Here is a 27,612-nt window from a genome sequence, read left to right on the forward strand (position 1 = left end):
AGAATTCACAATTAAGTTTTTTAAGTTTTTCGAATATATTTACTGCAAAATAACTGCAGAAGAATTGTTATATTATTACTCACAATTCATATTTGGATTTGCTCTATTTAAACTGTCAGACCAAAAGAACTTTCCTAAAAATATGTTATTTTAATTCTAACCTAAGATGATAGTAAATATTCTTAAAGTGATAATTTGTCAACATTTTAACGTAACAAAATAATTTTGTTTGCTACAAAGATGCTGCTGTCTGAAAAATAACTTCCTATACAGTTTCAGAGGCAATGAAATGACTGAAAATTCCTAAACCTAAAAATTACAATAGCTGTGGTAGGAGGATTGCTTGAACCCATGAGTTCAAGACCAACCTGGCAACACAGCAAGACCCTATCTCTACATAAAACTTTTTTTGTTTAACTGGCCAGGTGTGATGGCAAGTGCCTACAGTCCCAGCTGAGGTGGGAGGACTGCTTGAGCCCAGGAGGGCAAGGCTACAGTGAGCTCAGATCAAGTCACTGCACTCCAGGCTGGACAACAGAGTGATACCCTGTATCATAAACAAATAAATAAACAAAATTAAAATAATCTGAGAAAAATGCCAGAATTGTTATTTGTTTTAAAGCTTAATCATACTTAGGCCATTTATAACACCAAACAGCAATAAAAGAAGAACCAAAAGAGATGACAATATGACAAGCAAAAAGGACTAATAAAGCTAAACATATAACAAGAGTGATGGAAACAACCTACCTGAGAACTTAAAATTTTTCTGGCTAGGTGCAGTGGCTCACACCTGTAATCCTAGCACTTTGGAAGGCCAAGGTAGGCAGATCGCTTGAGCCCAGGAGTTCAAGACCAGCCCGGGCAACATGGAGAAACCCCATCTATACTAAAAATACACAAATAAGCCAGGCATGGTGACATGTGCTTCTGGTCCCAGCTACTTGAGGGGCTGAGGTGAGAGACTGCTTGAGCCCAGCACTGCACACTCTACCATGGGCAACAGAGTGAGACCCGGTCTCAAAAAGAAAAAGAATTGAAAATATTTCACATTTTACTTAAGATATGCATATAGTCTAAACTTACTAAAAAATTCAATAATCAGATTTTCCAGCAATTTATAATGTCATAGTTTCTACACTGTAAATTCTGAGGTTTCATCAATGAACAAAAACTTGTAATCTTAATCATCTTTTAATTATTTTATTCATATATTATGTGTAGTTTATTTTTATATTTTTTGCTTTAAAAAATATATAAAAAGTGTATTTCTCCTTTGGGGACAAAGAATGAGGACAGCATCAGGAAATTATCTGGCCAGGTGCAGTGTCATTTACACTTATAATCCCAGCACTTTGGGAGGCCAAGGTAGAAGGAATGCTTGAAGCCAGGAGTTCAAGACCAGCCTGGGCAACATTGCAAGACCTCATCTTTATGCAAGAAAAAAAGAAAAAAAAAAATGATCTTTCTGAGGCTCTATCTAAAGGTGGGTATCCTTGGGACACAGCCACCCAGCTTCTATTGTATTACCCAATCTATAGAAAAACAAGCAAAGGTCAAGTGTGGGAGCTCACGCCTGTAATCCCAGCACTCTAGGAGGCTGAGGCAGGTGAACTGCTTGAGCTCAGGAGCTTGAGACCAGCCTGGGCAACATGGCAAAACCCTGTCTCTAGAAAAAAACACAAAAATTAGCAGGGCTAGCTGGGCGTGGTGACTCACGCCTATAATCCCAACACTTTGGGAGGCTAAGGTGGGCAGATCACCTGAGGTCAGGAGTTTGAGATCAGCTTGGCCAACATGGTGAAACCCTATCTCTTCTAAAATACAAAAATTAGCTGGGTGTGGAGGTGGGCACCTGTAATCCCTGCCACTTGGGAGGCAGAGGCAGGAGAACCTCAGAGGTGGAGGTTGCAGTGAGCCGAGACTATGCCACTGCACTCCAGCCTGGGTGACAAATGGAGACTCAAAAAGAAAAAAAAATTCATTGCTCAAATTAATACATATGTTAAGAGGCTATTTGACAGGACACTAAAATTTTAAGATCTACTTAAGAGGTTATTTCTTGGATTGTGTTAGGATGCAACGATGGGAATGGCAGTGTATTTCTAATTTAGTTAAACAAGACAAACTTAAAAAACAAATATGATGGTAGAGGAATCCCTATGCCTTAACTGGATGTATTACAGCCAAATATAAAGGTACTCCTTTGTGCAGTCAAATGAATAAGAAAGTGTTAAACTGTTTTAAGAACACCATCTAAGAATTATTTTTTTCCCTTGAGAATTAGACTGAATAACCTCTAAGATGTTTTCCCTTTTGACTCTGGAATTATTTAATACTAATTTTCAGAATTCTAGAAAGATTAAGAAAAAATGCAAAAGAAATCAACTACGTGTATGGCTTCATATATTTAGATATTTTTAAATAAAGACCAAAAATAAATTCAAAGTAAAGTGAAGGTTCTATTTGAAAAGGAAGAGTAATATTTTTAATTCAAACTCATAAGTTTCTAAAATTTTTCTCTAAAAAATTTTGTTTCAAAGATAGGCATCTTTAATAGTAAGACAGACATTTCTTATCACTAATATATATAATTATCTTTAAATAAGATTTAATTCATGTTTTTCTAGAAATAAAAAAAATAGAAGTAAATATTAAAAGTTGAAACAGATGGAGCTGGCTGGGCATGGTGCCTCATGTCTGTAATCCCAGCACTTTGGAAAGCTGAGGCAGGACGGTCACTTGAGTCCAGAAATGCAAGACCAGCCTGGGCAACATGGTAAGACCCTCCTCTCCACAAAAAAATAAAATTAGCCAGGCATGGTGGCACACACCTGTGGTCCCACCTACTTGAGAGGCTAAGGTAAACCCAGGTGGTTGAGGCTGCAATGAGTCTTACTGTACCACTGCACTCCAGCCTGGGCAACAGACCAAGAGAAGATCCAGTTGATCAGGCACAGTGGCTCATGCCTGCAGCATTTTGAAAGGGCAAGGCAGGTGAATCACTGAGCCCATTCGAGACCAGCCTGGGCAACATGGCGAATCTCTGTCTCTATAATAAATTCAAAAATTGGCGGGCACAGTGCTCATGCATGTAATTCCAGCACTCTGGGAGGCTGAGGCAGGTGGATCATTTGGGGTCAGGAGTTCGAGACCAGCCTGGCCAACATGATGAAACCCTGTCTCTACTAAAATTACAAAAAATTCGCCAGGCATAGTGGCACACACTTGGGAGGCTGAGGCAGGAGAATCACTTGAACCTGAGAGGTAGAGGTTGCAGTGAGCCAAGACTGCGCCACTGCATTCCAGCCTGGGCGACAAGAGCAAGACTCCATCTCAAAAAAAAAAAAAAAGCAAAGCATGGTAGTCCCTGTTACTCAGGAGGCTCAGGTGTGAGGATCGTTTAAGCCCTGGAGGTCAAGGTTTCCATAACTGTGATCACACCACTGCACTCTAGTCTGAGTGACAGAGCCAAGATCCTGTCTCCAAAAAAAGAAAAAGAAAAAGAAAGATACAGCTCAATCACCTATAAAATTAAACCTAAAACAACACAAACGTAACATGGATGGCTTATAGTTGAGTATCAACTAATTTCCCTGAAGCAAAAACCTCCAGCTTCAAATTATACATTAACTTCAATCAGCTTAAAAATGGATTCTCGACTAGAAAATACTTTGAAAATCACAAAGTAAACACATAATAAACCAGAATCAGAGACAGTAGCTTAATATTTATATTAATTCATACCAAATTATGTTTTTCCTGTAAGGCAATTTCTTCTGACATTATTTCTCTGAGTGATACTTTTTTAGTTTGAATATTCCAATGATCCAACAAAGATAGCATTTCAGGTGCTGCTAAAGTCTTCAGTAACTTTTTGCCTGTTCTCTGAGATGATTTTTGTTCAGGGTTATCAAGACCAGTATTTCCAACCAAGGAAGGATCTACAAAGTAGAATAAATACTGTCATATTCTCAACAATAAATGTACAAATTAAACATTATTCACTCTGTTACATTTACCTCAGAGACTAAGGAACAATATTTCAATTTTCAGTTTGTAAATATAACATAACTCTAATATTGTAAAATACATCTTCACATAATTTCACATAATTGCAAGTAAGAAATGGTATGTGTTAATGTAGCAATATTTTAAAAGAGCAATGATCTGTGTATAATTTTAAACTGACTCAATGCTTCCCACTCTTTTTCATATCACATCGACCCCAAAAATGGTGACAAGTATATAGGACACTGGTAAACAGAGGAAGTTATAGCCAGCTGGAAGTAAGCAACTGGAACAGCTATAGTCAGCTTTGCCCACCCATTCTAAGGACCAAGAAGATGGATTATTTTAGCAAACCTGTAACTCAGTGAAGGCATACAATAAAGACTGGGCAAATGATATTCAAAATACTGTAAGGAATTGAAAATTCTAAGAGGTTCACAATAACAGAATTTAATGTGTAACCTTTCAACTTCTCAGAGGGATATCAACACATTCTGATATATTCCTCTGCTGTCCTGGAGAGTGAGGAAACAATAGACACTGGCATTTGCACACCATCCTTTGGGCACCTCTCTCCCTACATCAGCCGCAGCTCTTGAGACTACGACAAGAACACAGGTCTGGACCAAAGTGGATCCTGAGTTCAAAGTGGAACTCCTTGCCTTGGTCCCAGGGTGGAATGGACAGTGGAGGCAACTGGAGGAACTCATGCACAAAAGGAGGATGCTTACTAACAGGTTTGCCACCCTGCAACAGCCACTGAAGACAACACTATCTAAGAGAAGTATCTGGAATCAAATATTTTCAAGTTGGCAGGATGTACCAAAAAGCAGGCTGGGTTTTGTGATCTAACAATACTGACATCAATAAAAACTTTGAATAGCCAAGGAATAGTTCAATGACATTCTTGATCAAACACATAAACACTTTATTGCTCTCAAACCAAATGTCTTCCTTCATGCAGAGCAAAATCTCAAAAGGAAATACGTTGAAAGTATACCCTAGATGTTCCACAGCACTCATGAAAGTTAAATATATAAATTATAGGGGCTTTTTTCCCCTTTAAGTTTTATTTTATATCAATATTAAATATTAAATATATTTAAAGAACTGCCTGGGCGCGGTGGCTCATGCCTGTAATCCCAGCACTTTGGGAGGCCAAGGTGGGTGGATCACCTGAGGTCAGGAGTTCACGACCAACCTGACTTCTATGGTGAAACCTCGTCTCTACTAAAAATACAAAAATTAGCCAGGTGTGGTGGCATACGCCTGTAGTTCCAGCTACTCAGGAGGCTGAGACAGCAGAATTGCTTGGGAGGCAGAGGTTGCAGTAAGCTGAGATGGCACCACTGCACTCTAGCCTGGGTGATAGAACAAGACTCTGTCTCTAAATAAATAAATAAACAGAACTTTTATTTCCCAATCAAAATTTGTGGGTACTGTATTTTGTGGAAGTAATTTAGAAGGAATTAAAATTCAAACACACACACCAAGTTTCAACGAGACCAGAACAAGACTCTGTCTCTAAATAAATAAATAAATAGAACTTTTATTTGCCAATCAAAATTTGTGGGTACTGTATTTTGTGGAAGTAATTTAGAAGGAATTAAAATTCAACACACACCAAGTTTCAACATTAAAACAAGAACATTAGAAATAAAAATGTGTGCTTTACCTTGCATAAGCTTGCCACAAGACAGCTCTTCTTGTCTTTGTCGTTCCTAAACACAAAAGCCAGGCAAGAGATTGGCCAACAAGGAGTGAGTTAGTAAACAATACAAGGTTATATTATTTTCTCTAGAAATCATTTCTCCTTGTATAATTATAAACAATTCTTACTAAATCTAAGTAAAACAATAAAGTTAGATAATAAAAATTATGAAGTATGAATACAGCTACATATTTTTTTCACTTATAGAATGGTAAAAATGCTGCATTTAAAAAAAAAAAACTTTCTTGTTATGGAAAATGGTCTGAAAATAAATTTTAAAATGTCTTTGCAATTTAACTAATCAGCACTGAAGTCTTTAATTTCAGGAATGAAAAACTCACTGTTCATAATTTTTTATCTTGACAAAAAAAACAGGCCAGGCCTACTGGCTCATGCCTATAATCCCAACACTTTGGGAGGCCAAGGCAGGAGGATCACTTTAAGCCAGGAATTTGAAACCAACCTGGGCAATATAGTGAGACCTCACCTCTATTAAAAAAAAAAAAAATTGATACCCTGAGCGTGGGATTCCGCGCGTGCGCTCGGCTCCGCCTGGTGAAGCTGTGGCCGGGAGGCGACAGGAGTATGTCGGCCCCGTTTGAGGAGCGGAGTGGGGTGGTTCCGTGCGGGACCCCGTGGGGCCAGTGGTACCAGACCCTGGAGGAGGTGTTTATTGAAGTTCAGGTGCCGCCAGGCACGCGCGCCCAGGATATCCAGTGCGGCCTGCAAAGCCGGCATGTGGCGCTGGCGGTGGGCGGCCGCGAGATCCTCAAGGGCAAACTCTTTGATTCTACAATAGCTGATGAGGGAACATGGACTCTGGAGGATAGAAAAATGGTTCGTATTGTTCTTACCAAGACAAAGAGAGATGCAGCAAATTGTTGGACTTCTCTACTAGAGTCTGAATATGCAGCTGATCCTTGGGTACAAGACCAAATGCAGAGAAAGCTTACATTGGAGAGATTCCAAAAAGAAAATCCTGGTTTTGACTTCAGTGGAGCAGAAATCTCAGGAAACTACACTAAAGGTGGACCAGATTTCTCAAACCTTGAGAAATAACTGCTTTTTCTCCTGCGTTCTGTGGATCCTAGCAGATATTGCCAACTTAATCAGAAGAACAGATTATGTGATGGAAGAAAAATGGGGATGCCTACAGTTAACAAATTACAAAATATATTTTAAAATGGTTCTAAAAATTGCATTGAAACATGATTTATGTAGGAAACATACTATGGGAACTATTCTTTGGATATATGGTAAAGTTTTTTTGGACTTCTTTTTGCTCAGCATGAAGTTTTATATACTGCATTTTACTAATTCCATATTTAACCATATTTTTAATACAAAAGAACATTGGAATATAGATCATGTGAAATGAAGGGTGCCTTCAGGGAAAATTAAGTTTTTCTTTTGATGAATACAATATTCAATAAAGTTTTCTAAATAGGAATTGTGTGTCCCTTTGCCTAAGTACAACAGTTCACACAAAAAAAGTATAGTGCTAAAAACAATTCTAAGAAAGGAAAAAGTACTTAAATGTATTTTAAGTAAATTAAGAGCGAATGAAAATTTCTTAATTAGAATATTATTATTTGAGGAATTACTTTATGTCAAGAAGTTTAAAAATAGTTAAAAGCCTAACAATAGAAGTGGATTGATACAGAAGAGAAGTACCTAAGTGAACGTGGTAATTAGGTGAGTCCTTTGTTTGGAGCAGAAAGTGAAGTAAGGTCAGTAATTGTGTATCAGTGGCATCGTTTTGATCTTAAGTGATTTAGGCATATAGGTAGGAATTGTCTATAGACATTTTATTCAATATCCTATTTATGTCCTTTTTACTTATTTCTTGTCCTTTTTAATTCTTGAAAAAATTTCAAATCTCGTTCATAGAAAAGTTACGATTTCTTTCTGAACCATTTGTGAATTAGTTGAAGACATGTTGCCTCATTACTGATTACTATTTGCTTTAGATTACCTTACATGACTACAATGCAGCCATTAAAATCAGAAAATTTACCTTGACACGTTACTACCCTCTAATCCTCAGACCTTCACTTAATTCACATTGAACTGATTGTCCCAGTAATGTCCATATAGCAAGAGGATCCAGTCAGAATCATGCCTTCTATTTAGATATTAGCTATCTTTAGCCTACTTCATTCTGGAACAAGTTCTCATTTTTTCCTTAAGTTTCACAACTTGGTACTTTTGAAGATTACAGGCTAGGTTTGTAGAACATCCCTTATTTTGGATTTCGTTTGATACTTCATGATAAAATTCAGGTTATTCATCTTTGGCAGAAATGTGATAGGAGTGCATCCTGTCATAGTTTAATAATTTCAATTTGTCTCATTTCTGACGGTTTTTCTTAGATGACTGATTAAGGTAGTATCTGCCAGACTTCTCCACTGTAGTTATTTTTATAATTATTTTTTTGAGAAGATAGTTGCAAAATACTACCTTGTTATCAGACTTTAAATTTATTATATCTCTATATATAGACATGATTTTCTATTCATTGGGTTAAAAACCTATTTTCAGTACTTTGATGCTCAGAATTATTGTACATTTGGCTGGTATAAGACCATTCTGGGTGGCCTCTGTGTCCTTCTGACATGTTCCCATCATTATTCAATCAATTGTTTGTCACTGTCTGGCTTAAGGTATACCAGGCTTCTCATGCTTTCTTTGACTAGCCCAATAATCAGCCATTTTTCCATAGAGCCTGGGTTCTCTTTAGTGGGTAATATTTAAAAGCCAAGATCTGTGCTAATGTGCAATTGCTGTTGGTGTGTATATATAATGCATGTCTTTACATCTGTATTTTTGTATCTATGTATATTGAAAACCATGAGTTCACATGTAAATTATAATCTAATGGGCTTCATTTTCATTTTTTCCCTTTCCATATTTATAACTCCCTTTAGTAGCAGTGAGAAACCTGATTTCTATTTGATTCTCTATTGTAGATCATCTCCTCACATGAATGTCTTCCTCACCCTGCTTCGGCTTTGCATCCCATGCTAAGCAGGAATGTCCTCCTCACCCGGCCTGGACCCTAACACCTCACTCCAGGCCATGGCAGTCCATTCACCCTATGATGCCTATCTTGCTCATTTTAGGAATGAATTGTTGGGGAAGAGGCTATTTTTCTTTTGATTCTCTTTGACATTTAAAAAAATTTATTTTGAGTAAACAAAGTACAATTAACTTTTTTGGTGTTTAGTATGGTGAATTTTAAGTATAGATATGTGTAAACATCTCCACATCAGGATATTGAGGAGCTCAATCACCATAAAAATTCTGATGCTCTCTCTCTGTAGTCACAGCCTTCTCCCAGCCCCTAAATGGAAACCATTGATCTGATCCCTGTCTCCATGCTATTGTCTGAAAGCATGTCATAAATGGAATCATGTAATTAAGAAAAACAGCTTTATTGTAGCAACATACATTTCACCTATTTAAAGTGTAATTCAGTAGCTTTTAGTATATACACAGATAAAGGCAACCATTCCCACAATCAATTTTAGAATGTTTTCATCATCTCAGACAGAAACCTTGTATAGTTTAGCTTTTATCCTTTCTTCATCCCAGGCCATCAATACAACCACTTTTCATCTCATAGATTTTCCTATTATGGACATTTCACATACATGGAATGATAATATGTGGTCTTTGATTACTAGCTTCTTTCACTTAACATGTCTTAAGAGGTTTGTCTATATTCTAGCATGTATCAGTACATTCATTAGTATGTCTGAATACCTCATTGTATGGCTGTATCACTTTGTTTATACATTTGTAAGTTGAACATTTTGGGTATTTCTACTTTTTGGCTGTCGTGACTAGAGCTGCTATAAATGTGTACAAGTTTTTATGTGCATATGTGTTTTCATTTCTTACCTAGGAGTAGAATTTTTAGGTTATATGATAACTATGTTAATCATTTGAGGACCTGTCAGATAGTTTCCTAAAGCAGCTACATCTTTTTACTTTCCCACCAGCAGTGTAGACAGGTTCCAGTTTCTCTGCATCCTTGTCAATACTTGTTTACCTGACTTTTTTATTTTAGTCATTCTAGTGGATATGAAATTGTATCTCTGTGGAGTTTTGGTTTGCTATTTTCTGATGACTGTGTTGAGCGTTCTTTCTTGTGCTTATGACTGTTTGGGTATCTTTCTTGAAGCAGCATTTATTCACATCCTTTACCCATTTTTCAGTTGTTGTTGTCTTATTGAGTAGTAAGAGTATATATTCTGAGTACAAGTCCCTTATCAGGTATATGATTTGTAATTTCTCTTATTCTAAAAGGAGAAATTCTCCTATTCTCCTTTTATTTTGTTGATAGTGTCTTCTGAAACACAGACTTAATTTTGATGCTTATGGTGGATCATGTTTTTGGTGTCATGTCTAGGAATCTTAACCCCAGGTCATGAGGAATTTTTATTTAGTGGTTTTTTTTTTTTTTTTTTTTGGAGACAGACTCTTGCTGTGTTGCCCAGGCTGGAGTACAGTGGCATGATTTCTGCTTACTGCAACCTCTGCCTGCTGGGTTCAAGTGATTTTCGTGCCTTAGCCTCCCAAGTAGCTGGGACTACAGGTGTGCACCACCACTCCTTGCTAATTTTTTTTTGTATTTTTAGTAGAAATGGGATTTTACCATATGGGCGAGGCTGGTCTTGAACTCCTGACCTCAAGTGGTCTGCCCGCCTCTGCCACCAAAGTGCTGGGATTATAGGCATAAGCCATTGTGCCCAGCCTACAGATTTTTTTCTTCTAAAAGTTTAATAATTTTAAGTTCTATATTTAGAGCTGTGATCCACTTTAATTTTTATGTAAGTTGTGAAATTTAGGTAGGTTTTTTTTTTTGCATATGGATGTTCAGTTTTAAAATTATTTGTTGAAAAGTTGTCCATTCCCCCTTGAGTTGTCATTTCACTGTTGTCAAAAATCAGTTGTTATTTATGTGAGTCTAGTTTTGGACTCTATTACATTGATCTATGTGTTTATCCTTTCATAAATACCACACTGCCTTGATTATCATAGTTTTATAGTAAGTCTTAAAACTGGGCAGCCTGATTTCTTCAACTTTTTTCTTTTTCAAAATTGTTTTGCTAATTTAGTTTCTTTCCCTTCCATATGACGTTTGGAATTAGCTACTCTGTATCTACCAAAAATCCTACTGGGATTTTGAATGCAATTTTGTGAGTCTTCCAATCCATGAACATGAGGTATCTATATAGGACCTCTTTGATTTCAGTCATCAGCATTTTCTGTTGTTTTCAGCCTATATGCCACAGTGTTCATTTTGGGGGAAGTATTGTAAGTTGTATTATTTTTGAAACGTGGGGATCCAGTTGCACATTGCTAGTATATACAAATGTGTTTGATTGTTTATTGACCTTGTATCCTGTGTCCTTGCTAAACTGTTAGTTTTGGGAGTTATTTTGTTGTTAACTCATTAGTTGTCTACATAAACTACAAATTGGAACAGTTTTATTTTATCCTTTTGAGTCTGTAGGCCTTTGATTTTTCTTGCCTGATTGCAGAGGCCAGAACAATAAAGTGGAGAAAGTGGCCATCCCAGTCTTGTTCTGGATCTTAGGATTTTGAAAGCATTGTCTTTGACCATTAAGTATGCAAGCTGTATAGTCTTTTCATCAATTCCCTTTGTCATGTTGAGCAAGTTCCTATCCATTCGTTAGCAGTTTCATGAGTGGATGTTGAATTTTCTATAATCTTTCTGTATCGATTTGGTCTTTTTTTTTTTTTCTCTTTGGACTGTTAATATGATGGATTTTATTGATTCCAGAATTTTGAAACAGCTTATTTTTTCCTCCCAACCCCAAACTTGGTCATGGTACATTATTCAGCTTATATGTCTATATTTTATTTGTTGAGGAGTTTTATGTCTGTGTTCATTTTGGATATTGTGCAGTATGTTTTTGGGCTTTTTTTTCCCTTGTATTATCTTTATCTTGGTATGGTATCATGTTAATTCTGGTCTTATAAAATGAATTGACAAGTGATTATTATTTCTGGAAGAGATTTGTAGAATTTGTGTTAAATCTTCAAATGTTTTATGAATTTGCTAGTAAGGTTTTAAACAATTCAGTTTTTAAAGAGAATTTATTGAAGTTTTAGTTTAGTTTTGGTAGTGTATACCTTTCAAAGAATTGGTTCATTTCATCTAATCCTATGTGCATAGTTGTTCATGGTATTTTCTTTGTGTCCTGTGTCCTAATGAGGATCTATACTGTTATCTCTTCTTTGATTCTGAAGATTAGCAATTTCTCTTTGTCAATATTGCTAGAGATTTATCAATTTTACTGCTCTTTTCCAATAACTAGTTTTTGGTTTTGATTGTTCTCTATTAATTTGTTTACAATTGCATTGATTTTCTGCCTTTTTTTTTCTGCTTGCTTTAGGTTTAGTTTGGGCTTCATTTTCCTTTTTTTTTTTGTAGTCAGGTCTCACTTCACCACCCAGGCTGGAGTAGTGTTGTGATCATAGCTCACTGCAGCCTCAAACCCATGGGATCATGATCTTCCTACCTCAGCATTCTGGGTAGCTGGGACTATAGTGGTGGTGTCACCACACCCCATTAAATTTTCCTAGTTTCTTAAAAGTAGGAGCTTATTGATTCGCGACCTTTTTCTTCTAATTTAGTAAAAAGCAGTTGATTGATATAAATTGCAGCACCAGTATGGCTGCATTCCAAGCACTGTGATATTTTCATTTAGTTTAAAATATTTTTTGAGACTTCCCTGTAGAATCATGAATTATTTAGAAGTGTGTTGTTTAATTTCCAAGTGTTTGGAGGTTTTCTTGCTGTTACTGATTTCTAGATGATGGTCAAAAAATACACTTTGTATGATTTTATCGCTTTTAAATTTGCTAAGGTTTAAGACCCATGAAGTGGTGTCTTTTGGTGAGTGTTCCATGTGTACTTGAAAAGAATGCTTATTCTGCATCTTTGCTAATTTTCTATTAATTCTGTAGACTACTGAGGAATGTTTTCAGTCTCCAACTGTAAATGAAGATTTGTCCAGTCCTCTTTTTAATGCTGTCACCTTTTGCTTCATGTTTTGTTTTGTTTAGTCTTACCCTCTCACTCAGGCTGGAGCATAGTGGCTCTGTCATGCTTTTCACTGCAGCCTCAAACTCCTGGGCTCAGTCTTCTCATCTGAGCCTCCTCAGTAGCTAGGACTACAGATGTACATCACCATGCCCAGCTAATTTTAAAATTTTTTGGTAGAGATAGGGTCTCCCTATGTTGTGCAGGTTGGTCTTGAACTCTTGGCTTCAAACAATCCTCCTACCTTGGCTTCCCAAAGCGCTGGAATTACAGGCATGAATGAGCCTCTGCACCTGGCCTCTTCATGTATTTTTATCATTATATGTCCCTTGGCAATTTTAATTGCTCCTGTTCTTTGATGAATTAATATAAAAATAGGCTTATCTTTTTATTTTTTGGAACAGAGTCTCACTGTTGCCCAGGTTGCAGTGCAGTGGCATGATCTTGTCTCACTGCAACCTTTCTGCCTTCCACTTTCAAGCAATTCTCCTGTCTCAGCCTCTGAGTAACTGGGACTACAGGTGTGTGGCATCACACCTGGCTGATTTTTGTATTTTTAGTAGAGACAGGTTTTACCATGTTGTTCAGGCTGGTCTCAAACTCGTGGCCTCAAGTGATCTACTCACCTGGGACTCCCAGAGTGCTGGGATTACAGGCATGAGCCACCATGCCCATGTCCGGCATCAAAAATAGGCTTATTTTTAAATTCATCTTATTTGACTCACATTTACTGTTTCTAGTTTCTGAAAAATAGGTTTCACACTTAAATAACACATTTTATCAATTTTATTCTATTAGTATTAAGAAAAATTGAGTGTTATATGATTATGATGATAGCACAGAAGTTAATGTGGCCAGAATTTAGTTTTGATTGGAAATTATACAAGCAATTTCACTTGAGTCCAATTAATCTATTTTCAGAGGTAATGTACACAGTGGTTAAGAGCACAGCCTCTGGAGTCAGAACTGCCTGGCTTTGAATCTTCCCTCTCAAGTACCAGGTATAGATCAGGGGCAAGTCATTTAGCTTCTGTGTCTCTCTAGCTCATTTGCAAATTGGGATAACCTCATTCAGTTGAAAGGATTATATGGGATAATTCATAGTACCAGATAGTAAAAATTATCATTGCCAGCCACAAATGTCAGATTGAAAATATATAGTGTTTTTAGATATAGGATGTCTCAAAATTGGAAATTCGTACAAGGTTCAGATACCTTTTTAAAAAAGTAGTATGAAAAGTTACCAAATAAGTCTAAGGGAAGTCAATTATAAGAGACTTCTTTTATGATCAATTTGTCTTTCATCAGTAACTCCTTGCAATGTCCACTTTATGTCTTATTAGGGCTGGTTGCGGTGGCTCACGCCTGCAATCCCAGCACTTTGGGAGGCCAAGGCAGGCAGATCAAGAGATTAAGACCATTTTGGACAACATGGTGAAACCCCATCTCTACTAAAAACACAAATTAGCTGGGTGTGGTGGCGCGTGCCTGTAGTCCCAGCTACTCAGGAGGCTGAGGCAGGAGAATCGCATAAACCCAGAGGCTGCAGTGAGCTGAGATCATGCCACTGCACTTCAGCCTGGTGACAGAGCAAGACTCTATTTCAAAAAAAAAAAAAAAAAAAAAAAAAAAAAAAAAAAAATCGGACAGACACTGTGGCTCACACCTGTAATCCTAGCACTTTGGGAGGCCAAGGTGGGTGGATCATGAGGTCAAGAGATCAAGGCCATCCTGGCCAACATGGTGAAACCCCATCTCTACTATACAAAAATTAGCTGGGCATGGTGGTGCGTGCCTGTAGTCCCAGCTACTCGGGAGGCTGAGGCAGGAGAATTTCTTGAACCCAGGAGGCAGAGATTGTAGCAAGCTGAGATTGTGCCACTGCACTCCAGTCTGGCGCCTGGCGACAGACCAAGACTGTCTCAGAAAAAAAAAAAAAAAAATCAACAATCACATTGAGCTCCACAACTAATTATATAATTTGGCTGTCTGGAAATACCTAAACTATTGAAAAGAGAAAAAAAACAGTAATCTATTAAGTGGTAGAAGTTCATTCTCTTTCAAAGTCAAAATTTAACAGAACTCTTCCATGTCGAAGTCAAAATTCAATAGAACTCCTTCATATTACATGATATATTTTACTGAAATTCAAAGGTTATGAAATGGACAAAAAAGGAGATCTTTATAACAAGAAGCCTACCAACCATTACAGATTCTTTCCATTTCTCATGAATCACTTTGGCCAGGTTCAGATCTATATGAACCACACAATCTTCAACTGTTAGAGATCCTGTGGGGAAGGGGAAGAAAAGGTAATCATTACTCATTATATATTTGCAGAAAACATACTCAACCACCTCATGCAGAATAAAACTAACTTGTATTATTAATTCCTAACTTATGTTTCTATTTACTAAATCTCAAGAGTATTTTTGTTATATGCCATGTTATTGTCTTCACACTTCTTGACTAGTGCAGTTATACAGAGCTTCATAGTAAATCTATTTAAGTTAACCCTTTCCATTAGTCTAAATATGCTTACTTTATTCATTTCTATTAGTCAAGACTTTTCAATAAGTGTGTTCTAAAAAATTAATCTTGTCTTAAGGTATCTGGAGTAGCATCAAAGGATTTTAAAAGGTTCATCCCTACAATTAAGTGTGAAGTAAATAATACCAGAGAAAATGTTCAAACTATGCATGGAATAAATAAAACTCCATATAAATATTCTCTGTCTTCCAAATATATACATATACATATATATACACATACACACACACACACACACACACACACACACACACACACACATATTTTTTTTTTGAGACGGAATCTCACTGCTTCCCCCAGGCTGGAGTGCAACGGCACAATCTTGGCTCACTGCAACCTCTGCCTTCCAGGTTCAAGCGAGTCTCCTGCCTCAGCCTCCCCAGTAGCTGGGATTACAGGCATGTGCCACCAGCCCCGGCTAATTTTTGTATTTTTAGTAGAGACAGGGTTTCACTATGTTGGCCTGGCTGGTCTCGAACTCCTCACCTCAAGTGATTCGCCTGCCTCAGCCTCCAAAAGCGCTGAAATTACAGGCATGAGCCAACCCACCCAGCCCCAATTATATTTCTTTAAATCCTCCAGAAACGTGTCAAAAATAAGGCACTATGTGAATTTAGGCAACATAAAATTACTTTTGCTTTTCAGTTAACGTAGAAAATAATTTTACAACCAAAATAGAACCCTCTAGCCAGGTATGGTGACATGTGTCTATAATCCCAGCTACTCTGGATGCTGAGGCAGGAGAATCACTTGAGCCGGGGACGTGAAGGTTGCAGTAAGCTGAGATTGCGGCACTGTACTTCAGCCTGGGCAACAGAGTGAAACTCCATCTCAAAAAAAAATAGAACCCTCTATAGTCTAGTCAAACAAAGACACACACATGGTCATTTACTTTTTCCTTACCTGAATCAATACCAACAGGACCAAATAATTCATTAAGTTGAAAAGCCAGTTCAGGGGGTAATGCCAATTCCAGACAGTCTATGGTCAGAGATCTGGCCATCACTGCAGTGGGATTCAATAACTCAGTTTTATCTTCCTCGCTAACTCCAGTTGATAAACCACTTCCTGCCATTAGAATTTCCTCCATTTCCTGCTCATCTTCATTCATAAATTCTTCTGTGTCTAAAAATTTCACATAATCCTTTAGAAGATTTTCATTTCTCTTTATTTCAAAAGAGTCAGTAAAATAAATTTCTTCATTTAATTCAAGATTTGAAGTACTAGATGCAAAGTTTAAAATATCAGAGAAACCTGAAGGAGAATGTTTGTTGTCTCCAATCTCTGTGACTGCTAGATTTTTCTCTGTTTCACTCATATCTCTAGGGGTAGCAGCTTTTAGAATACCTGGAAAGGACTGCTTACTGCTATATAAAAGTTCTGCCTGGCTGTTAGGAAGTATGTCATTATTATTCTTTAGACCCACAGCAGCACAGGGAAAAATACTTTTCATTGATTCAGGGTTTTCAGGAGTAACAGCTCTCATTTCTGCCTGCTCTGAGTTTCTTCTTTCTGCATCACAAATAGACTGTGAGTTAGCATTACTAATACCAGTCCCATGGCAAAACTCTGGCATAGGAGAATTAAAATTCTCTAAAGTTCCTCTTTGGCTAATAACTTCTTTCAAATTCAACCCCAGAGAAAAAGGCCCAATTTCTGATCCATCAAATGATTTTTGGAAATTCTCAAATTCTGTATCCTCACATAATTTAGTTTCAGAATCCAACAAAAGGCTTGTGGCCCAAATAATATCTTTATTACACCTCTCATATAAGTCTTTCAGGGCTTCTAATGAAAAGGATCCAAATAGTTTACAAAGAATGTTGAGATTTTCAGATTCATCTGCACTGGTAAGCTCACTTTCTTCAACAAATGTGCTTTTATCATACATTACTCTATAGGGAATTGCTTCTTGAACATCTGATTTTGTGTTAATATTGAAAGCTTTTGGCTTAAATCCATCTAATCTTCCTGTTAATACTTTGATAGACTCTGAAATACTGATTTTATTCTTTTCTATTTTCCATAAAAGAGCAAAATCCTGTGGTTCAGTCTGGGTACACATGGCTACTTCTTTTCCAGCATCTCTCTTAGGCATTCCCTCTTGAAATTCAGCTAACGTTTGTGGTTCTACTACTCCAGAAATAGTTGGTGCACTATTGGTAAAAGTAAGAGGCAATGACGTGTGTTCCCCATGACTCATTTTACTTAGACAAGTCTGACTCTCACAGGTCATTTCACTGGGTAGCATTTCACAACTTCCTAGACTGGAGCTACCCAACGTCTTTAGTTTTTGAGGGCTTATGCCCCAACAGGCCTCATGTGCTGCATATAAGGATATTTTGTTCATTTTGTCATTTGTTCCAATTTCTAGGTTGGGCTCACTTAAACCAGTCTTTGGCATTCTTGATCTGTGTTCCCTTTGAGCTAAAGAATCAGATGAAGGCCAGTCACCCACGCTGAATGAGTTTTTTTCATTACTTTTATAAGCATCATATTTATAGCTATTGGGTGGCTCTGAAGCATCATCACACTGTGACTTTCTGCCATCCTCTACACTTTCATGTGGAGATCCCCGTTGCTGAACACCATCTATATTCACAGATACACTGTTATCTAATACTTTACGTGACTGAAGGTAATTATACTTTTTGTCACTTTGTACAGATGAAGTTTTTTCCATTTTTCTGTTCCTTTTTGTTCTCTGACCAATAGTCTTATCAACTGGCCAGTCACCAACAAAATTTGATAGCTCATGTCTTGGGAACTTTTCCAAAGCTGATTTGCTTTTTTGTTTCCCACAGGCCTTTTTCTTTACTGTTGCTCTTTCTTCCACTATTTCGCAGGGTGAGGATTTTTCATTTTGAAGAGGTCCAGTATTTGCAAAATCACAGTCTTCTTGATTATTTTCACCACAGCAAATACTAGGTGATACTCTCTCTACAGAACTATCTGCGATGGTTTTACTATACTGTTTTACAGCCATCATTTCTGTTTGGTCTTCTTCACTTTTGTCAGTTGCTTGTAGTTTGCTTTCAGAGTCAGAAAAATACATGTGTGGAGTTTCCACAATTAAAGTACTTTGAATGCTAGGATTCATATCACTTATTTCTTTTCTTCTTTTGTTTAAATCTGCATCAGAGAGATATGTAACATTCTCAGGTAACATTGTTTCTTTGGTTACATCAAGATTCTTCTCTTCAATTAATTCTAGGTGCTTCGAAGATGAAGATAAAACATTTTCTTCTTTTTCAGAGATAATATCTTCTTTGTCTCTTGGGCTGTAAGGTTATTTTAAAGAGTATCATGAGAAAGTCTCTTAATGCTGTCATCAATACTACGATTTAAATTAAAGAAGCACTAATTGACAGGGCACTTAACAGTTACTCTGAAAATTTGAGAAATAAAGTACATTAAAATTATGAAAGCTAATTTTTATCTTTCTCTAATATACTATGAACACATTACTTAGTTGTAACCCCATTACCTAACACAATGGTTGGCATATATGAAGCACTCAAATGATTTTTTGAATTGAATAGTATACATGAGACTTTCAGTTTAGGTGTTGATTATGTATTAAAGTTAAAGCTGTGAATATGTTCCCAGGTGAGGACACCACTTCCCTGGCTTCTTTCTGACCTTAGTTTTACATAGCTAAGTATATGTAAAACAGGTCTGCCTCTATACTATGTACCTGTCATTTGATACAGAGGAAGCTTCATTTACAAAGTCACCAAGAGCCAACCAACGCTATTTGCCCGATTAAGAGAAATTGGAGAAAAAGGGAAGAGCTTTCGTTTGAAATGTCATTTGTTAAGATTTTTTTAAAGCCATACTTAATGTTAATTTCAGACTCAGAGCACTTGTGCAAATCTTTATATTCTCAACTTCAGTTAATTTTTCCCAATTCAGTTTGTCAATGCGTTTCCTTTTTTTTTTTTTTTTTTTTTTTTTTTTTTTTTTAAAACTTCAGGAGTACTCAGAGTCCCAACTCTAGCAAGACACCTTCCTAAGTGAAATCATACCTAACACCAAGTTTTCTATGTGTTAGATGATGCTATTCTAAGTCCCTTGCATGTACTAATTCATAATCCTTGTAAGATTTTTCATGAGCAGAGTGTTATTACCGGCATTTTAGAAATGAAAAGCTGAAGTACAGAAAGATTTTCTAACTTGTCAAAGATTACAAAGCTTTGGGATTTTTGAACCCAGGAAATATAGCTCGAGTTCATGCTCTTAACCACTCTGCAATACTGTCTCTCAATTAAAAAAGCATTTATAACTTTTCTCTTCCCCAGTCCCAACTCTTTTTTAACAGAGCCTCTGTATCCCTTACAATCATAATACATGGATAATTCAGACCTCTACATATTATCTGATTTCTTCTTTACTTTGTCAATTAATGCTGTTTTTATTTATTCAATTGTTTATGTGTCTTAAATGCTAAACAGAATCAGTGCTACCTAGGATTGCAAACTGTCAGAAGGCCATGACTTGTATTATTTGATAAAAGTGTACCGTTAATAATTTTTATAACACTAGTTTGAAAAAGTATTCTCATTTTTTAAAACTTAAGGAAATTAAGAAGTGATTTGAGTGGATACAAAATAATAACGGCGAGAGGATAAGGGAAATACTGGATTAGCAGCGAGGATTACATAAAGCTGGCAGGAGAATTCATAGCATAATCATGGACTCACAAAACTCTGAGATCAATAAAAGAACTGTCATGTCATCTCTCATATGAACTTGTACTTCTCTTGTTAACTACATACATCCCACCCCAGGTAAGCCTATAACTAGACCCTTAAAAATAACAAAAGTCCACTTTTTTTTTTTTTTTTTTTTTAAATTGGAGTTTCACTCTTGTTGCCCAGGCTGGAGTATAATGGTGTGATCTTGGCTCACTGCAATCTCCGGTCTCCCAGGTTCAAGAGATTCTCCTGCCTCAGCCTCCTGAGTAGCTGGGATTACAGGTGTGCACCACCACACCCAGCTAATTTTGTAGTTTTAGTAGAGACAGGGTTTCTCCATGTTGGTCAGGCTGGTCTCAAACTCCCAACCTCAGGTGATCCGCCCACCTCAGCCTCCCAAAGTGCTGAGATTACAGGAGTGAGCCACAGCACCCAGCCAAGTACCCTTTATTTTTAAAGTTAGTCAGCAATGATTCCATGAGGTCCAAAATTATACTTTTTAAAAATTATGTTTAAAATTGAATTTTGTACATAAGGCAATGTAACCTACCTAGTACTTCTGTCCTCACAAGAATATGCACACAACTCAATACGTTCAATTTTCTCTGGAACTGAAGAACTCATAATTATTGGCACTGAAACAAAACGTTGATAATGTTCCAACATTCTTGATATTTTTTCTTTGCTTACCCCATGAATGTTACGCCTGAAAATTTCAGGAGAAAAGGGTTGAAAGAATATTGATAATTAAGTTTTTAAAAATCAGAACATAAGACAAAAAAGAAAAAAAATCAGAACATATGTCTAGAAAAACAGTAACATATTTCTAAAAGACAAGAATATCAAAGCTGCTTTATTGTGACACAATATACATGATTTGATTCTAATTTTCATTTTATTAAGGATTTCTTAAATTATATACTTTAAGTTCAAACAAAGAAAAAAATTCCTAGTATGTTCAAATATGAAGTTTATTGTTTGTGTCTTCACTCATGGTGGCTTTTTTAAAACTGTTGGTTATAAGCTCACATTTGGTTGAACTTAATATATGAGAATTCTGAGGCCTTCACCTGGGAGTACTTTCATGCAACATCTAGGTTTGTATCTCCCAGGAGGCCAGATGTTATGCTCTAGCTCCTCAAAGGTTTTGTCTTAATGAAAACATCTCAATTGCAACTCTCCTGTCTTGGGCTGAATTCAAGGCTTTGTGTCTGGATCCCAGGAATAACATTTGCATTTGCCACTTGGGCAAATCTGGCTTTCATATTTACCTACCTCGATATTGTCTGGTTTCAGATCACAGAGAAGCAAAGAGATAGAAAATATGAGAGGTTAAGAGTCATAGGAGCCAGAGCCAAAAGGTCTAGTATACATCTAATCTAAGTCCCGGAAAGAGAAGAGAATGCATGGAACGGAAGCAATGTAAAGAAAAATGCCAAGAATTTTCCAGAACTGATGAAAAACACCAAACCCTTAATTTCAGAAGCCAACAAATGCCAAACAAAATAAAAAAATAAGAAATCCTAACCAGAACATAGTACTGAAGTTGTCATTCACCAAAGACAAAGAGATGATATTAAAAGCAACCAGAAATTTTCTTAAATTACTTTAAAACTAGTTATCTACAAAGAAACAATTAGAATAACAGCTGACTTAACAATTATAATGTAAGTCAGAAGGGAGCTAAGTGTTATCTTCAACAATACAAAATAACATCAGTATAGAATATATACATCCAGCAAAAGTATCTTACAAGAAGGAGGGCAATAAAAAGATCTGCAGATTTAAAAAAAAAGAATTTGACACCAAGCAGACCCTTACTGTAAAGAAAATTCTCCAAGATGAACATCAGGCAGAAGAAAATTCCCAGATGAAAGGTATATGATGCAAGAAAAAAATGATGCAGAAAGCAATAACTAGATGAGGAAGTGAAAACAAACACTACCTGTATATTCTGGACAATGACAGCATGTAAATTGAGAGGAAGGCAAGTATCAGAGTTAAAATGTTTTAAAGTCCTCGTATGTGTGAGGAGGAAAGCCAAGAAAATGGTTTGACTTTGGATTTAAAGTCTACATGGTAAAAATAAGGTAACCACTAAAAGAACAAAAATACTATATATGAATTCCAAATTAGTAGAGAAGAATAAAATTTTTTCAAAATTTGGAATCAATTTTAAAAATCTAAAATAAAACATAATAGGAAAAAAAATTTAACTACATAATTTTCTGTAATAGAAGATCAATCACAGAAAAGGTGAGATAAACAGAAAGCACAGAATGAGACAGTAAGAAACAAGGTCAATTATATGAATAATCAAAATAACCATAAAAGAACTAAGTTTATCAGTTAAAATCCAAGGTAGACAGAGTGGATTTCGAAAAATCCAGCCATCGTGCTTACAAGAGATACCTCTAACATAAAAACATTCAAAGTATAAGTATGAAAAAAGAAACAATAAATATTAACCAAAAGGAAACTGGTATAGGTCTATCAATATTAGACAAATTACACTTTACAACAAAAATCACTACTAAAGACAAAATAAAATTACTAGAAAAGGATAAAGGTTCAATTAATTAGGGTATTATGAAAATCTTAAGCTTGTATACATTTCAAAAAATACCCTCCAAATATATAAAGCAAACACAGGCAGAATTCTAAGGAGAAACCACATGTTCTACATAACAATGGGAGATTTCAACATTCATCTCTCAAATATAGGAGATATGATTAACAATTAATAAGCACAATTTAATGGATATATTAACACACTGCAATCATATAATTCTTATCAAACAAATATGAAATGTATAAAAAAAATCAACAATTAACTAGACCAAAAAAATTTTTAAATAAAATATGAGTGAATTAGTATCACACAAACTACGCAACCTGACCTACTGCAGTTAAGGTGAAAACCAATTTTTATAAAAGATAAAACACCCATCTGTTCAGAAATGTTAAAACACTGTACTAAATATCCCAAGAGTTAAAGAATGAAATTAATCATAATACAAACTAAAAAATAACTAAATAATAACAAAAATAAAGTATTATATATTAAAATTCTTGGAGCAGCTAAAATAATACATAGGGAAATTTTATTTTATTGGGAGACAGAGTCTCACTCTGTTGCCCAGGCTGGAGTGCAATGGTACCGTCACAGCTCACCACAGCCTTCACCTCCTGGGCTACAGTGAACCTGCCGTCTCAGCATCTGAGTACCTGGGACCAGAGGCATACACCACCACAGCCAGCTAATTTTTTTATTTTTTGTAGAGTCAGGGTCCCGCTCTGTTGCCCAGGCTCAAGAAATCTTCCTGCCTTAGCCTCCCAAAGTACTGGGATCACAGGCAAGAGCCACCACACCTGGCATACATAGGGAAATTTTTACATCAAATGCTCATATTAGAAAATGACCTAAACATTCAAGAAGTTTAAAAAACAAGATAATAAAAAAAACAAAATTGATTTTTTAAAGCAATAAAGGTAGAATGAGAAGCAGACATTAAACATTAAAAAACTTACAATGGAGTTCAAATAAAACAGACTTGTTTATCTGAAAAAGCTACTTAAAAAATCTGATCTCTGATGAAAGTAATAAAGAAAAAAGAAAGAAGATAATATAAAAATACTAAGATTGCAGGAAGGAACTCAACTGCTAACACAGTAGATATGTAAGTAAGAGACTACTATAATTGCTTTAATAAAGGCTTAATAAATTTGAAAACGTTGCTGTAACGGAAAAATTCCAACTAAACATTCTCACGAAGAAAACATCAGATCCAAAGAATTTTGTAAGCAAATTCTAACATTCAAATTTAGATAAACCTAGAAAAGAGGAAAAGAGGAGACACTTCCCAATTAATTTTATGATCTTAAAACTATGATCTCAAAGTCAGGCAAGAGAAATCAAGGAATAAAACACTGTAGGTCAATCTCATTTATTTATAAAAAGATGCAAAAATCCTAAATGAAATATGAGAAAACCAAACTCAGTAATCTATCAAAAGGAAATGAAAAGGAAATAAGTAGTGACACATTACAACATGGATGAACCTTAAAAACATTACACTAAGTGAAAAGATGCCAGACACAAACAGCCACATATTACATGTTCCATTTATACACAACATACGCAAGAGGAAAACCCATAAATACAGAACACACGATAGTGGTTGCCAAGAGGAGGGGGGAACTGGAGTAACTGCTTGTAGGTATAGGGTTTCTTAGGAGGAAATGGAAACATTGATGATCACATAACACTGTGAATATAGTAAAATTATGTTGTCCTTTAGTTAGTATTAAAATTAGTTTAAGTTGCCAAGAAAAAAAAAATACGCTAACCAAAATGAAGTTGGGGCTATTTCTATGGGAATACAGAACACAAAGCAAAACATGCTGTATGGCCGTGCCTTGAGTAACATTTTTATTCAAGTCTAGTAACTAAATAAAGAAAAAAGTATAGACTTAGGGGAAGGCAGGCAGGGAGTGAGGTGTCTGTACAGCTGGATATTTGCTACCTTTTCCATCTCTACATTTTTACTGCCTTCCAGTGCTCTAAGTCACTAAGCAGCTACAACAATCTGCCCCTCCCAGTAGCACATGGCTCAGGTATGCCAAATCCTAGGGTCTGTTCTAGTTCCAGATATTAACATATACTTCAAAGTAATAAAGTACAGGCTGGGCATGGTGGCTGACACCTGTGGTCCCAGCACTCTGGGGGCAGAATCAGAGGCAGGAAGATCACTTGAGGCCAGGAGTTTAAGATCAGCCTGGGTAACATGGTGAAGCCCTGTCTCTGTATTTAAAATAAATAAATAAATAAAAACTCAAAAAAAGGTAATAAGGTACAGAATATATAAGACAAGTGAAATTTTTACTGTTAATTAACTCAATTTTAGAAACACAAAGAAACGCTTCATAAAACTGGACAAAAAGCAGTAAGCAATATAAAATTTATTCTCAATTTTCAAGTTACAATCTAATCATTTCTTTCATCATTTACAAGGGGAAAAATCTAGATGGACCTTCTCTGTCTGCCATTATAGGAAAAGCATGTTAGATAGCCTCAAAGTTTTACCTTGCAAGTTCCTTTGGTTTAAACTTCCACCACGTGTCTGGTTCCCGAAAAAGGACTTTATATTTATGTTTCTGAGACTACATACAAAAAAGACAAAAACAATTTAAAATAGGTATTTCCAAGAAATTAAAATTGTTTCCAAACTTATGTTAAACGTAAAAGATTATCTAATCTTGATGAGTGTGTTAAATTGGCAAAATATACAATCTCTTTAACTCAGCAATTAAATTCTAGAAATTTATGCTACTGATGCTTATATAAGAGCATTTATTTATATAATATATACATTAGATATATGCCAGGATAGCCAGCTCTCCACTATTTGTAACAGCAAAAGAATACTAATAACTATGTGGCTATTAATATACAACTGACAAAATAAGTGAAGGTATAACCACAAGATGAAAATACTACATAGTAATTTTTTAAATTCTACATGTGTTAATGACAGAATGTTCTTAAAAAATGTTAAGAAAGGAAGATAAGGAATTTTTGGCCAGGCATGGTGGCTCACACCTGTAATCCCAACAGTTTGGGAGGCTGAGGTGGGTGGATCACTGGAGGTCAGGAAATTGAGACCAGCAAGGCCAACATAGCGAAACCCTGCCTCTGCTAAAAATACAAAAATTAGCCAAACATGGTGGCACATGCCTATAGTCCCAGCTACTCAGGAGGCTGAGGCAGGAGAATTGCTTGAACCCAAGAGGTCGAGGTTGCAGCAAGGTGAGATTGCACCACTGCACTCCAGCCTGGGCAACAAAGTGAGACTCTGTCTCAAAAAAAATAACAATAATAATTTTCTCTTAAAAAATTATTTACACATTAGTACATACATAGTAGGCTTCTGAAAAGATTGTCAAAAATACCACTAAAAGCATTTTCCTCTAGGGAAGAGAACTTCCGGCATTCTGTTTTATACTTTGAGTATTTATCATACTCATGTATAACTTTAATAATTTTTTGTTTTTTGGACACAGAGTTTTGCTCTTGTCGTCCCAGCTGGAGTGCAATGGCGCAATCTCAGCTCACTGCAACCACTGCCTCCTGCGTTCCGAAGATTCTCCTACTTCAGCGTCCTGAGTAGTGAGGATTACAGGAACCCACCACCATGCCCAGCTACTTTTGTATTTTTAGTAGAGATGACATTTCGCCATGTTAGCCAGGCTGGTCTCCAACTCCTGACTCAGGCGATCCACCAGCCTTGGCTTCCCCAAGTGCTGGGATTACAGGCATGAGCCACCAGGCCCGGACAATAGCAGCTCATTATATTTTTCAAAGTTCTATTTTGGCTATAACAGGCAAACCCTATGCTTGGGCAATAAAGCCATACCCTCTCTTCTACTCCAGAATAAGTGAGTACCTAACTCAGCTTTTTAATAAATTACAGATGGTTAACTTTCTGAAAGAGGTGACATCAAAGATGGGCAAAAAAGAACAAGCAGGGAAAGAGGATTAGGTATAGATCAGGTAAAGTGAAAGGGTTTAGATATTAAAAGAAATCTGGCAAATTCAGAGAAAATAGCTGAGTTTACAGAATGCTGAATTTTGCAGAATAGCAAAATTTCAAAAGAAATTTGGGAAAAGCAAAGGACCAACAAATTTTGATTCTGCCAAGTATGAGGAAAAGGAAATAAATATATATAACATATGTACAAATAAAAAAATAAAATTATAATTTAGTACCACTACCTTTTCATAAAAGACCCAAAAAAGCAAAACAATCTTAGAGTTCAAAAATTGAATTTCAGAATTTAAAAATTAAATGTATTTACCTTTATGGAAAAACTCATCTAAATGTCCTATTTTCCTCATCTTGCTGAAGACCAAAGAAAGCTCAGGTACAGACTATCCAAGATTCTGAGATTCTTCAGCACTTGAGATTCATTTTTATAACTAATGATTCCCAATTATTTCATACAAACTTATAAACTTATGATAACTTACGGTACTAACCAAAGCAACATATGGTTTCATTTCCCAAGCCTGTAGGTTTGTATTATCTATAATTATAGGAGATATCTTCTTCTCAAATGCTTCTTTGGCTGAAAAACACAACAGAAAATTAAAAATCATTTTTTAAATAACAGTATTAAGTATTATGATTTTCAAAAAATCTAATCTTTTTATAGTTTGAAAAATACAGATGTGCTAATTTTACTCACTGTTCAACTTCTAAATATCCCTTTGAGGACAAAAAATTAAGTATGGGCCGTGCATAGTGGCTCGCACCTGTAATCCCAGCACTTTAGGAGACCAAGGCAGGTGGATCACAAGATCAAGAGATCGAGACCATCCTGGTCAACATGGTGAAACCCTGTCTGTACTAAAAATACCAAAATTAACGGGGCGTGGTGGTGCACACCTGCAGTCTCAGCTACTCAGGAGGCTGAGTCAGGAGAATCGCTTGAACCAGGGAGGCAGAGTTTGTAGTGAACCAAGATCACACCACTGTACTCCAGCCTGGCGACAGAGTGAGACT

At 36.2% G+C, this 27,612-nt stretch overlaps 2 protein-coding genes across 9 annotated transcripts in view; one reads left to right on the plus strand and one right to left on the minus strand.

The window, feature by feature from the left end:
* Window positions 1-27,612, minus strand: part of N4BP2 (NEDD4 binding protein 2) — a 102,258-nt gene that overhangs the window by 29,461 nt on the left and 45,185 nt on the right. For all 8 annotated transcript variants that reach the window (XM_017509886.2, XM_037731843.1, XM_037731842.1 and 5 more), the window contains 7 exons: window positions 27,087-27,175; window positions 25,134-25,210; window positions 20,598-20,753; window positions 16,254-18,631; window positions 15,005-15,090; window positions 5,687-5,732; window positions 3,748-3,944 (listed from right to left, as the gene is read on the minus strand). In XM_017509886.2, the coding sequence (XP_017365375.1) occupies window positions 3,748-3,944; window positions 5,687-5,732; window positions 15,005-15,090; window positions 16,254-18,631; window positions 20,598-20,753; window positions 25,134-25,210; window positions 27,087-27,175 (3,029 nt within the window). The remainder of the gene's footprint in view (window positions 1-3,747; window positions 3,945-5,686; window positions 5,733-15,004; window positions 15,091-16,253; window positions 18,632-20,597; window positions 20,754-25,133; window positions 25,211-27,086; window positions 27,176-27,612) is intronic.
* Window positions 6,240-8,592, plus strand: LOC108290163 (nudC domain-containing protein 2). The gene has a single exon (XM_017509891.2). It carries the CDS (start codon window positions 6,308-6,310, stop codon window positions 6,779-6,781), a length of 474 nt encoding a protein of 157 aa, XP_017365380.1. The 5' UTR covers window positions 6,240-6,307; the 3' UTR covers window positions 6,782-8,592.

The sequence above is a fragment of the Cebus imitator genome, unplaced genomic scaffold (genome assembly GCF_001604975.1).
Source record: "Cebus imitator isolate Cc_AM_T3 unplaced genomic scaffold, Cebus_imitator-1.0 Scaffold425, whole genome shotgun sequence".
Taxonomy (NCBI): domain Eukaryota; kingdom Metazoa; phylum Chordata; class Mammalia; order Primates; family Cebidae; genus Cebus; species Cebus imitator.